Source organism: Salvelinus fontinalis, chromosome 16 (assembly GCF_029448725.1).
Source record: "Salvelinus fontinalis isolate EN_2023a chromosome 16, ASM2944872v1, whole genome shotgun sequence".
NCBI lineage: Eukaryota > Metazoa > Chordata > Actinopteri > Salmoniformes > Salmonidae > Salvelinus > Salvelinus fontinalis.
The window spans coordinates 18805850-18819708 of NC_074680.1; the positions used below are offsets into that span (position 1 = coordinate 18805850).

A 13859-nucleotide genomic window follows, 5' to 3' on the forward strand; every position below is an offset into this window, starting at 1 on the left:
TTGGTTATTGATCAAATTATTCATTAATTTCACAACCAAAAAGCTCATTAATAATGTTACATGAATAACACTAGGTACCTTCGCAGGAACTGAGGACCATAAAAAAAAGAAATAGGTTTGGGGAATTGAGAAGTAAGACCACTATTATACCAACTAGCCAGCAACAGTGATTTAAAAAATAAATAAAAGTACTACACTGTTTTTGAGTTGAGGTATAAGATTTCAGCTTTTGGAGAGTCCCACTGGTTAAGATTGAGCGATCATTTTTAAATGGAAAAGACAGGTGGCGCCGGAGCTCAAAAGTGAATCACCAGAGAGGTGGGCTTTGGTTGTAACGCACCAATCACGAGTCTTGTTGGGTTCAAGGGTTAAAGTTTACAAGATGGCGGCGACCAAACGAGTGCTGTATGTTGGTGAGTTGGCTACTCTTTGCAACAGTTTTTGTACGTAGTTACTGTGTAGTTGAAATAAACATATTTTAGTTATCTCCTGGCAATTAAGCTACACATTATTTACCTGTAAAGTGGACCAGTCTGTGAATAAGCTGGCTAGATAAAGTTCGCTAGTTGCAGGCAGCAAGTGTGTCTAACTTTAGCAATTTAACGTCTATCAAGCTATTGGTTGTTGTAATGCCCCATTCGTGTTATTATATGAACACCTTTCGTTATAAAAGCTTGAAAGACCGTTTATCTGATTTGAATCAACTCATAGTAAACTAATTTGATTGTGTGTGCCTGTTGTGTTGACAGGTGGTCTCACAGAGGAGGTGGACGAAAAAGTGCTGCACGCGGCATTCATTCCGTTCGGGGATGTCACAGACATTCAGATTCCAATAGACTATGAAACAGGTCAGAATAAATAGCTTTACCATTCAAATTTGGCATAAACGATCAGCTGAATCAGTAAAAAGAAAGTAATCTATCCGTCCTGTCTACTTAGCCGGAACAAACTGCTACTGTCCGTAGACGAAACCCTGAAGTTTAGAGCAGACGTTAATGTCTCATGTTATTGTTTACTTTGCAGAGAAGCACAGAGGATTCGCCTTCATTGAATTTGAATTGGCAGAGGTAAGTTTAATCAAAACCTCAATGCAAGTATACAAAATTATGTTGGAGATGCTAGCTAGTTATCAATGTGAGGTCATTCCACCGGTTCAGGTTCAGCATGGATCAGTATGCTTTAAAAACGATTTTACATACATTTATGGTCATTTCACGTAAATATCATATCGTACAGTATTGTGATTTTTAGACAACGTCCACATTCATGTTTTCAGATTTATTATGTATTTTGATGACCACATTATTGACAAGTTTAGTGAAAATTGATTTGATCACTGCTGTGTTTGGTAGAATTCTAGCATTGCGCTCGTTTTTCACGTCACCTAACATCCTAATCTAGGGGTTATGGTGGATGGTCATTAGTCATCATGGTGATTGTGTTGTACTGGTTTGCTGTTCTTGTCTTTCATCTTCCACAGGATGCTGCAGCTGCCATTGATAACATGGTGAGTGTTTGCTTCCCACTAAAGTCAAATTGGTTTAACTAACAGTGATTTGCATTATCCCTTGTTTTGGTAGTCTGTACTCTGAGACAGTTTAAAAGCTGTGGTATTGGACAATTCTCATTGATGCATGTTTTCCCTCTGTTTTATTGACAGAATGAGTCGGAGTTGTTTGGAAGAACCATCCGGGTCAACATTGCCAAACCTATGAGGATCAAAGAGGGCTCTTCTCGTCCAGGTGAATGATATGCGGTAGTCTCTCTATAAAGACTTGAAACTGTCCCATGGCTTTTAGATGTGGTAAAACTGCTAACTGTATACCATTTCCTCAGTTTGGTCGGATGATGATTGGCTGAAGAAGTTCTCGGGAACGACTGTCGAAGACGCTGAGGTTACGGAGTCCACTGGAGAATCAGCCAAATCAACAACAGCAGATGTAAGTTGACTGTGTTCCAGCCTGTCTCTCTGTGAGTGTAGTACGTTGCATAGTATCATATTATGATCTAAAAGCCTGACACAATAATATATTATCATTGATTGCAGGGCGAGCCCCCAGCCAAGAAGGGCAGAACGAACCCCCAGGTTTACATGGACATTAAGATTGGCAACAAGCCAGCAGGGAGACTGCGCTTCCTGCTCCGAGCAGACATTGTTCCTATGACAGCAGGTATCCATGCGCCTCCTTGTTATAAAGTACCAGGAACATTTCTGAAAATAGAACACTTAATCATTAGACTTCAGGGATTATTTAGGGATATTCAAATAAAATTGTATTTGTCACTCTGTATGCAATAATAGTTTAACATGATTTTTGAATTACCATCATCTCTGTACCCCACACATACAATTATCTGTAGAGCAGTGAATTTAAAACAGATTAACTACAAAGACCAGGGAGATTTTCCAATGCCTCGCAAAGAAGGGCACCTATTGGTGGATGGGTAAAAATAAAAAGCAGACATTGAATATCCCTTTGAGCATGGTAAAGGTATTAATTACACTTTGGTGGTGTATCAAAACACCCACTCACTACAAAGATACAGGCGTCCTTCCTAACTCAGTTGCTGGAGAGGAGGGAAACAACTCAGGGATTTCACCATGAGGCCAATGGTAACTTTAAAACAGTTACAGTTTAATGGCTGTGATAGAACTGAGGATGGATCAACGTTGTAGTTACCCCACAATATTAACTTAATTGACAGGGAAAAGGAAGCCTGTACGGAATAGAAATATTTCCTAACATGCATCCTGTTCGCATCAGTGCACTAAAGTAATGTGGCAAAGCAAGTCACTTTTTGTCCTGAATATAAAATGTTATGTTTGGGGCAAATCCATTACAACATAATACTGAGTACCACTCTCCATATTTGCAAGCATAGTTGTGGCTGCATCATGTTATGGGTATGCTTGTAATTGTTAAGGACTGGGGAGTTTTTCAGGATCAAAAAAAATCTACGGAATGGAACTAAATCAAATCACATTTGTCGCATGCGCCGACTACAACAGCATTACCGTGAAATGCTTACTGGTTAAGAAAATATGTACAAAATAAACTAAAGTTTAAAAAAAAAAGACATACAAAAAAACACAGTAAAATAATAACAAGTCTATATACGGGGTACCGGTACCAACCACAGGCAAAATCCTAAAGGAAAACCTTGTTTAGTGTCCTTTCCACCAGACACTGAGATTAATTCACCTTTCAGCGGGACAATAACTTAAAACAAAAGGCCAAATCTACACTGGAGTTGCTTACCAAGAAGACAGGGAATGTTCCTGAGTGGCTGAGTAACAGTTTTGACTTAAATCTACTTGTAAATCTATGCTAAGACCTGAAAATGGTTGTCTAGCAATGACCGACAACCAATTTCAATAGAATAATGGGAAAATGTTGCACAATCCAGGTGTGGAAAGCTCTTAGACTGCCAAAGGTGCCTTTACAAAGTATTGACTCAGGGGTGTGAATACTTATGTGAATTAGATATTTCTGTGTTTCAAAAATTCTGAAAACACTTTCACTTTGTCATTATGGGGTATTGTGTGAAGATGGGTGAGCAAAAAAATAAATGTGAAACATTTTGAATGCAGGCTGTAACATCATTGTGGAATAGGTCAAGGGGTATGAATACATTCTGAAGGCAGGGTGAAGTAACTGGGTATCAGGACGTATCAAAGCAGAGCTCATATGTAAAGCAGGAAACATGCAGCTAGTCTGAAGTATTGTATGCTTGTTAAATAGAAGCAGCATCCCCTAAAATCTCCAACCCTCTCGCCCTGATATCTCCTATAGAAAACTTCCGCTGCTTGTGCACACATGAGAAGGGCTTTGGCTTCAAAGGTAGCAGTTTCCACCGCGTCATCCCTCAGTTCATGTGTCAGGGAGGAGACTTCACCAACCACAACGGTACTGGGGGCAAGTCCATCTACGGGCGCAAGTTTGACGATGAGAACTTTGTCCTCAAACACACTGCTGCAGGTGAGACACGTCCAGGTCTAAATGGCAGTCTGTCTGTGAATTAATGTGTAGAGTGGTGAGGAAGTGCACGAGAGGCATTGCCATACGCAGATTTGGTTGAATATGGTTTCTGATCACAATGCTCCCCTCTCGTGTGTAATAGGTCAGCTCTCAATGGCTAACTCTGGAGCAAACAGCAACGGCTCTCAGTTCTTCATCACCTGTGATAAAACGGATTGGCTGGATAACAAACATGTGGTGTTTGGAGAGTTGATGGAGGGCATGGAGGTGGTCAAAGCCATGGAGGTAAGCGGAGGGGAGGGACATGCATGGAGGTGGTGAAGGGGAAGAATGGTCCTAAAGGTGGTTAGACTGTGAAGAAGTTGTGTACTAAGACTCATGTCATGTTTTCTCTGTCCCCACAGGCACAAGGAACAAAAGAAGGCAAGCCCAAGCAAAAAGTGATCATTTCAGACTGTGGAGAGTATGTTTGAGTTGAAGTACAGAAGAGTGACTGTTGTATGTTTGTGTAGCTCTGTGTGTGACTGAATGTTTGAGAAAAATGAGCAGTGTCAGACTGCAGAATTGTTAAAAGGGCAAATGTGGTATCATGTACTGCAGATGCCCATGACTCATCTGCTGTACATGGATTGTTCCTGTTGGTTCCACCTTCTATGTGATGTAAATATTGCAAACACTTTTTTATAATGAACATGAACAGCTTCTGTGTCAATTTCACGTTTTCCAGATGTAAAATGAAACGTTTTTGTTGTATTTCACAATACTGTACCAACATCTACTCACTATAAAATTGACCTGTTTTAGATTCAAATGTTTTTCGTTGTGTATTTTCTCCCTAATTTAAAAAAATAAAATGTCTGAAATGAAAGCCTATGATCAGCAGCTCCAGTCCAAATTATACTGAACAAAAATTTACACATGTAAATTGTTTCATTAGCTGAATTAAAAGATCCCAGAAATTTACAATTTGCACAAAAAGCTTATTTTTCTCTTGTGCACAAATTTGTTTACATCCCTGTTATTGTGCATTTCTCATTTGCCAAGATAATCCATGTGAGATATCAACAAGCTGATTAAACAGCATGATCATTACACAGGTGCACCTTGTGGACAAAAGGCCACTAAATTGTGTAGTTTTGTCAAGTTGAGGGAGCATGCAATTGGCATGTTGACTGCATGAATGTCCACCAGAGCTGTTGCCAGAGAATTGAATGTTAATTTCTTTACCATAAGCCACCTCCAATGTAATTTGAGAATTTGGGAGTACGTCAGACCGGCCTCAACTGCAGACCATGTGTAACTATGCCAACCCAGGACCTCCACATCTGGCTTCTTCACCTGCGGGATCGTCTGAGACCAGACAGCTGATAAATCTCTGAGTTTGCGCAACTGAATAATTTCTGCACAAACTATCAAAAACCGTCTCGGGGAAGCTCATCTGCATGCTCGTAGTCCCCACCAAGGTCTTTACCTGACTGGTTTGGTGTCGTAACTGACTTCAGTTTGCAAATACTCACCTTTGATGGCCACTGGCATGCTGGAGAAGTGTGCTCTTCACGGATGAATCCCAGTTTCAACTGTACCTGGCAGATGGCGTGGTGTGGGCGAGCAGTTTGCTAATGTCAACGTTGCGAACAGAGTGCCCCATGGGTGGTTATGGTATGGGCAGGCATAAACTACAGACAACGAACACAATTACATTTTATCGATGGCAACTTGAATGCACAGAGATACCATGATGAGATCCTGAGGCCCATTGTCGTGCCATTCATCTGCCACCCTCACCTCATCCTTCAGCATGAGGCAAATGGTGGTCACACCAGATATTGACTTGTTTTCTGATCCACGCCCCTACTTTTTCTAATGTACACTATATAAAAGTATGTGGAAACCCGTTAAAATTAGTGGATTCGGCTATTTCAGCCACACCAGTTGCTGACAGATGTATCGAATCGAGCACACCGCCATGCAATCACCATAGACAAACATTGGCAGTAGAATGTCTCAGTGACTTTCAATGTGGCACTGTCATAGGATGCCACCTTTCCAACTAGTCAGTAAGTCAAACTTTTGCCCTGCTAGAGCTGCCGCAGGGAAAACTGTACGTGCTGTTATTGTGAAGTGGAAAAGTCTAGGAGCAACAACGCTCAGCCGCAAAGTGGTAGGCCACATAAGCTCACAAAACGGGACCGCCGAGTGCTGAAGCGTGTAGCGCGTAAATATGTAACACTCACTACTGAGTTCCAAACTGCCTCTGGAAATGCTTCTGGAAGCAACGTCAGCACAAGAACTGTTCCTTGGGCGCTTCATGAAATGGGTTTCCATGGCCCAGCAGCCGCACACAAGCCTAAGATCACCATGTGCAATGCCAAGTGTCGGCTGGAGTGGCGTAACGCAGTGGAAATGTTCTCTGGAGTGTTAAATTAAGTTTCACAATCTGGCAGTCTGACAGACGAATCTGGGTTTGGCGGATGCCAGGAGAACGCTACCTGCCCCCAATGCATAGTGCCAACTGTAAAGTTTGGTGGAGGGGGAATAATGGTCTGGGGCTGTTTTTCATGGTTCCGACTAGGCCCCTTAGTTCCAGTGAGGGGAAATCGTAACGCTACAGCATACAATGACATTTTAGACTCCTCAAACTCAACTCTGGACCTCAAAGACAGTGCCACTGCATTTTTTTCCTTGTTCCCCTCTAATCAGGGACTGACTTACACCAGGGACACCAGGTGTGTGCGATTACCTGAACAGAAAACCAGCAGGTTCCGGACCTCGTAGGGTAAGAGGTGAGTACCCCTGTTCTAGACGATTCTGTGCTTTTAACTTTGTGGCAACAGTTTGGGGAATCCCTTTCCTGTTTAAGCAGGACAATGCCCCCCTGCACAAAGCAAAGTCCAAACAGAAATGGTTTGTTGAGCCAGGCCTAATTGCACAACCTCACTAATGTTGTTGTGGCTGAATGGAAGCAATTCACCGCAGCAATGTTTCAACATCTAGTGGAAAGCTTTCCCAGAAGAGTGGACGCTGTTATAGCAGCAAAGGGGGACAAACTCCATATTTATGCCCACGATTTTGGAATGAGATGTTTGATGTGCAGGTGTCCACATACACTACCTGACCAAAAGTATCTGTAACCAACAGATGCATATCTTTATTCCCAGTAATGTGAAATCCATAGATTAGGGCCTAAGGCATTTATTTCAATTGACTGATTACCTGAAATTAACTGATAACTCAGTAAAATATTTTAAATTAATGCATGTTTATATTGTAGTTCTGTACATGTCAATGGCCCGTGAAACAGCTCATCTGCATGGTTCACGAGCCCCACCCGCCACACCTGAACAAGTTCATTGTTGCACGACAACATCGCTATGTGTGACTGCTCCACCCACACTCCTGCGTTGAGAAACCGATTTTCATCGGTGGTGTCGCAGTCAAAGGGTGTTTCTCCGTTCCTATACGGACTGCAACTTCCCCGATTGAGTTTATGGTCCTTTTCTTATAGACATTTTGAAGTGTAAGTACATGATTTGTTTACATTTCCACCTGTGTATCAATAATAGTAGTGTAAGGTTATTAGATTACGATAGAGAATGTTTGGGTTATTTTTCGTTGGTTGAAGAGACTGCATTTAGGAAATGTTTTCTCTATTCTTTCTCTATTATTCAGCGAACTAATAAACAGAATAAACAATTGGGGAATAAAGTACTGTAGTTGCTGCATAGCCTGTGCGTGTTAAGACCTACTCTGAACATTTATCTTGCTATTTTGCAATAGTTAACTTGCTACTAAATAGGAATCTTGTCTTGTACTGTTAGGACATGGGGGCTTTTGCCATCCTTGATACATACACATTATTATTCATCATTCCATCTAATTTTGAAAAAGACGTTAAGTGTGAAAATAGCTCCCAGTTAGGCCTATTTATTGAGAATTTTACACAGGGGAAAACCAATTATGTGTGAATAAAAAATGGGAATAATGTACCTAGTCAGTTGTCCAACTGAATGTATTCAACTTGTCTTCTGCACATTTCAGTTTCAACCCCTCTGAATCGACATCCACGTCTTCGGCGCCCGGGGGTTAAATTTATACAGGGCCAGTCAAAAGTTTGGACACACCTACTCATTCCAGGATTTTAATTTATTTTTACTATTTTCTACATTTTAGAATAATAGTGAAGACATCAACACTATGAAATAACAGATGGAATCATGCAGGAACCAAAAAATGGTTAAACAAATCAAAAAATATTTGAGATTCTTCAAAGTAGCCACCATTTGCCTTGATGACAGCTTTGCACACTCTTGGCATTCTCTCAACCAGCTTCATGAGGTAGTCACCAGGAATGCATTCAATTAACAGATGTGCCTTTGTGGAAGTTAATTTGTGGAATTTCTTTCTTTCCTTAATGCGTTTGAGCCAATCAGTTGTGTTGTGATCAGTTGTGTTGTGTTGGGGTGGTATACAGAAGATAGTCCTATTTGGTAAAAGACCAAGTCCATATTATGGCAAGAACAGTTCAAATAAGTAAAGAGAATTGACTTTAAGACATGAAGGCCAGTCAACGCGGAAAATGTCAAGGACTTTGAAAGTTTCTTCAAGTGCAGTCGCAAAAACCAGCAAGCGCTATGATGAAACTGGCTCTCATGAGGACTGCCACAGAAAAGGAAGACCAAGAGTTACCTCTGCTGCAGAGGAAAAGTTCATTAGAGTTACCAGCCTCAGAAATTGTAGCCCAAATCAATGCTTTACAAGTTGAAGTAACAGACACATTTCAAAATAAACTGTTTAGAGAAGACTACGTGAATCAGACCTTCATGGTCGAATTGCTGCAAAGAAACCACTATTAAAGGACACCAATAATAAGAAGAGACTTGCTTGGGCCAAGAAACACAAGCAATGGACATTAGAACGGTGGAAATCTGTCCTTTTGGTCAGATTTTTGGTTGCAACTGCCGTTTATTTGTGAGAGACAGAGTAGGTGAACGGATGATCTCCGCAAGTGTGGTTCCCACCGTGAAGCAATGGAGGAAGAGGTGTAATGGTGTGGTGGTGCTTTGCTGGGGACACTGTCAGTGATTTATTTAGAATTCAAGGCACACTTAACCAGCATGGCTACTGCAGCGATACACCATCCCATCTGGTTTGCGCTTAGTGGGCCTGTCATTTGTTTTTCAACAGGACAATGACCCAACACACCTCCAGGCTGTGTAAGGGCTATTTGACCAAGAAGGAGAGTGATGGAGTGTTGCATCAGATGACCTGGCCTCCACAATCACCTGACCTAAACCCAATTGAGATGGTTTGATTATTACATGATTCCATATTTGTTATTTCATAGTTTGGATGTCTTCACTATTATTCTACAATGTAGAAAATAGTAAAAATAAAGAAAAACCCTTGAATGAGTAGGTGTGTCCAAACTTTTGACTGGTACTGTAAATCATCGGGGGAAAACTAAAAACACCAGTTATGTTTTGTTCACTCATACTCAAACGCCATCTCTTCCCCCTACTCCCTCTCTCTTTTTCTATAGATGGCTGGAAGTAAAGAAGACTCCAGAATTTGACTTGAGATCTCAACCAACAGTTTTCAACTGAAAAGGGTTTCTCACACCATCCTCCATCTTAACTTCCGTCAGAGAGGTAGATTGTGAGTCAGCTTCCCAATGAACTGGGCATTCCTCCAGGGCCTCCTCAGTGGGGTGAACAAGTACTCCACAGCGTTCGGCCGTGTGTGGCTGTCCGTTGTCTTCCTCTTCAGGGTCATGGTGTTTGTCGTGGCGGCAGAGAAGGTTTGGGGGGACGAGCAGAAGGACTTCCAGTGCAACACGGCCCAGCCTGGCTGCCATAACGTCTGTTATGACCACTTCTTCCCTGTGTCCCACATCCGCCTATGGGCCCTGCAGCTCATCTTTGTCACCTGTCCCTCCTTCATGGTGGTGATGCACGTGGCCTACAGAGATGAACGTGAGCGCAAACACACGCTCAAATATGGCGAGGGCTGTCGGAAACTTTACAAGAACACCGGCAAGAAGCGCGGGGGGCTGTGGTGGACCTACGTCCTGACCCTGATCTTCAAGATAGCCGTGGACGGCATCTTTGTGTATTTAATTTATCATATCTATGAGGGCTATGACTTCCCCTCTCTCATCAAGTGTGAGCAGAAGCCCTGTCCCAACAAGGTGGACTGCTTCATCTCTCGCCCCACAGAGAAGCGTATCTTCACCATCTTCATGGTGGTCACCAGCCTGGCCTGTATCCTGCTATCTTTCTTCGAGATCCTGTACCTGGTGGGGAAACGATGTAAAGAGTGTTTCACCCAGATGCACCAATCACGCAACTCCACCATCCAGTCACGCCAGGTGGTCATGGCTACCTCTCTGGTGATCGGTGGCAAGAATCGAATGGAGTCCAACTCTCTAAAGTTGCCCAGCAAGGATGCCTCAGCCCCATCTTATAGTCAAGGTTGGGGAGTAACTGGTTACATGTAATCAGTCACATGTAACCTGATTACAAAAAAATAAAATAATCAATTACGTTACCAACAAAAATATTGTAATCAGATTACAGATACTTTTGATTACTTTTACATTTAGAAAATATTTTTGGCCCAAAAAAATACATGAACACCTTTCTGTTTTCTCAATGACATTCAATTCAGCATTGAAAAAAGGTTTCAAGTTTGTTCCACCTGAGCGAGTCTGACCACAAGTGAAAGACCACTATGATGACACACCAAAAAGAGAGAATGTAAAGAAGTCGAATAACGAGTCTGGAGGCAATGAGAAATATCTTCCATTTCTCTTCTGGATAGGCAAGACTTGGCCAGAGTTCTTTATTGTTCCTCTGTAGGCATTGTTTACTTACCTTTGTGTAGATGACCGGTGTCCCGCCCCCCCACTCCCGAATACACTGACTCGGTACCGGTACACCCTGTATATAGCCTCTTTATCGTGTTACTTTTTAAAAACTTGTTTATTTAGTAAATATTTTCTCAACTCTATTTCTTGAACTGCATTGTTGGTTAAGGGCATTTAAGTAAGAATTTCACGGTAAGGTCTACACCTGTTTTATTCGGCGCATGTGACCAATTTAATTTGATTATAAAATAATGAAATGAATTGAGTCACTTTAAATAAGACATCCATCATTAGCAGAGTTTCGCACCAGGGCTGGGCAATGTGATATATTCTCAATTATTTGTTCGCTGTCTACCACACCTCACAACTTTACCATTGCTATTTTTAGGAAAGGACTCAACCCTTGCCACATTGTGCCTACACCATTACTGTTCTTATGCCCTGGGAAGTGTTACCTGTCTCATCCTCCATTACGAATAGCAGAGACGGCTTCAGGCTTTGTTGTGAAAAGATACATCAATATTGTCAGATGCTGAAAGATTTTTTTAATCCTTCTGGATATTGAGAGATTATTTTTCTGGTCATGTTTGTCAGTAGGTTATGCACAACTATGGCTTGAATACTGACGATTCATTTCTGTGTTCATGTGTATGATAGATTATAAAATACATGCACTCTGCACAAAGCCAGTAAAGCGTGTTGATTTGAATGTGTTTCAGTAAACATAGTTGTTGATGATATGTCCCAGAATGTATATTACATGGATGCAAACAGTGTAGCCCATATATAGGTATATTTACATATTTTTATCTAAGTACAGTTGCAGTTTATCTGTTTCACTTTTTTGTTTGTATATTTATACAATGCAATTTATGTATTTTTCAAATAATTTTGATAAATACAATGACTGAAGTGCACATGTAACAGACAGTATTCAAATGAAGGTTTTTTTTGTTCAAAGATTCTTAAATAAGGATCAAGACCATGAATAAAGTCCCTGAGTATGGTAGGAAAGATACTTTATTTCAGATTAATCCTAATTTCTGAATTATACAGTATCAGTCCCATTTTACTCTCTTGTGACAGCCTTGGATGGTTTGGTTCTGGGTGCTGATATTAGTCCCATATCATCACCAGTGCATTAGTCACAGCAGTTATTCATGAAGCTCATTCTATATGGGGACCAGAACATATGAACCACATTCTCATTGTATAAGAGGACCTGTCCCTTTGTCAGTGGTGTAAAGTACTTAAATAAAAATACTTTAACGTACTACTTAAGTCATTTTTTGGGGTATCTGTACGTTAGTATTTATATTTTTGACTACTTGTACTTTTACCTCACTACATTCCTAAAGAAAATAATGTACTTTTTACTCCAATTTCCCCTGACACCCAAAACTACTCGTTACATTTTGAATGCTTAGCAGGACAGAAAAATGGTCCAATTCACACACTTATCAAAATTACATCCCTGGTCATCTCTACTGCCTCTGATCTGGCAGACTCACTAAACACACGTTTCATTTGTAAATGATGTCTGAGTTTTGGAATGTGCCCCTGGGTAACTGTAAATAAAATAAAAAGACAAGAAAATGGTGCCGTCTGGTTTGCTTAAAATAAGGAATTTGAAATGATTTATACTTTTACTTTTGGTACTTAAGTATATTTTAGCAATTACATTTACTTTTGATATTTAAGTGTATTTAAAACCAAATACTTTTAGATTTTTACTCCCAAGTAGTATTTTACTGGGTGATTCACTTTTACGTGAATCCTTTTCTATTTAGGTATCTTTACTTTTACTCAAGTATGACAATTGGATACTTTTTCCACCACTACCATTTGTATGGACAGAGGTTGGGTACCCAGTTTAACACGTCAGCCAGAACTGTAGACCCACCCAGTGGAGGAATTTGACCGTCTCTGGGACAGGTTCTGAGTTGGTGACTCCTCTGTTTACATGGAAATGAGAGAAAAGAAAAGGGATAATATGTGTAATGTAGGTGAACAGGGCTGTGAGGTGACATCAAACAAGTTACTCTCACTTGGTATTCCAGAAAGAGGCATTTAAGTTGTTCAATGATGTGTATGTTTTTGTCTTCTGTAATAGTCAACCAGGAATCAAGTTTATTGAGAGAAAGTGTATCCTTTCTCTCTATTCAGCGTCTTGAATCAGGACTTGTGGGTCTTTTACTGCGTAGACAAAGAAAATAACACACCTTTGCAGCAGCAAGACTGTACAGGATTCTCTGTTAGTTCTGCCCCAGCTCCTCATCTTCTCTGTTAGTACTTGTCTTATAGGGCGGTGTACAGACACAGAACATTGTAGTAGTTTTCCTGTTCTTTTCTCTCAGCGTGTGGAGACATGCGCTGCACAGCGGTTGAGTCATGGGCTGCATTCCATCAGGTGTGCCCGTCCAACTGCCTGTCCAACACTTCTCATTCAACTGGAGCCATAAAGGAACTTTCCACTCCACCCCTGTCTCCTAGACCTAGTACATAAATTACAGCAAGTGTTGCCAGGGAAGATGTTGACGTGTCGTATAAGAGGCCTATGACCATTGTAAAGATTCCTGAAGTGTGATATCTGGGAGGATCTTTTCTTACAATACCTGATGATGACTTTTAGCCTAGTGGTCAACCATTACCATCATGCCTCATTCTCAAAAGCTAGACAGAAGTCACATCCTTTGTCTATGTAGTTACATTGAGCCTAACTGTCATATAGGCTGCATTTACACAGCCCAATTCTGATATTTGTTTCCCTAATTTGTAATTTGACCAAACAGATCAGCTCTTTTGACAATCATTTGGCAGAATATCAGAATTGGTGTAAAACGCAGCCCTTGATTGAGCAACTAAAGGATTGCGTTGATCTATTGGATGAGTCGTTGTGAATAGCCTGTGGAATGTGAATAGAGGTAGAATACTTCTCCTTGGTAGATGAGAACACAAGACAGAAAAATAGAAAACAGCTCAAGGGCAGGAATGTATGTGGGGGAGATTGCCCA

General features: G+C 41.0%; 2 protein-coding genes across 3 annotated transcripts; both read left to right on the plus strand.

The window, feature by feature from the left end:
- The first annotated feature begins 343 nt into the window (after window positions 1–343).
- Window positions 344–4791, plus strand: LOC129812772 (peptidyl-prolyl cis-trans isomerase E). Its single transcript, XM_055864624.1, has 10 exons — window positions 344–413; window positions 750–848; window positions 1024–1067; window positions 1481–1507; window positions 1661–1742; window positions 1837–1940; window positions 2048–2171; window positions 3795–3980; window positions 4123–4265; window positions 4385–4791. The coding sequence occupies exons 1-10, from the start codon at window positions 383–385 to the stop codon at window positions 4451–4453; spliced, it is 909 nt and encodes a 302-aa protein (XP_055720599.1). The 5' UTR covers window positions 344–382; the 3' UTR covers window positions 4454–4791.
- A 2582-nt stretch (window positions 4792–7373) lies between these two features.
- Window positions 7374–12443, plus strand: LOC129812773 (gap junction beta-4 protein-like). 2 transcript variants are annotated; one of them, XM_055864626.1, is made up of 3 exons: window positions 7374–7497; window positions 9165–9285; window positions 9520–12443. In XM_055864626.1, exon 3 carries the CDS (start codon window positions 9652–9654, stop codon window positions 10474–10476), a length of 825 nt encoding a protein of 274 aa, XP_055720601.1. In that variant the 5' UTR covers window positions 7374–7497; window positions 9165–9285; window positions 9520–9651; the 3' UTR covers window positions 10477–12443. The 2 variants fall into 2 exon arrangements, with proteins under 2 accessions (XP_055720601.1, XP_055720600.1); XM_055864625.1 differs by lacking the exon at window positions 9165–9285.
- Window positions 12444–13859: the final 1416 nt, after the last annotated feature.

Bases quoted from the DNA above. Each gene is read 5' to 3' on its own strand.
- LOC129812772 (XM_055864624.1), top strand. From the start codon at position 383: ATGGCGGCGACCAAACGAGTGCTGTATGTTG. The intron at 414-749 runs GTGAGTTGGCTA...TTGTGTTGACAG, and splicing joins CAAACGAGTGCTGTATGTTG to GTGGTCTCACAGAGGAGGTG. The intron at 1,743-1,836 runs GTGAATGATATG...CCATTTCCTCAG, and splicing joins AGAGGGCTCTTCTCGTCCAG to TTTGGTCGGATGATGATTGG.
- LOC129812773 (XM_055864626.1), top strand. From the start codon at position 9,652: ATGAACTGGGCATTCCTCCAGGGCCTCCTCAGTGGGGTGAACAAGTAC.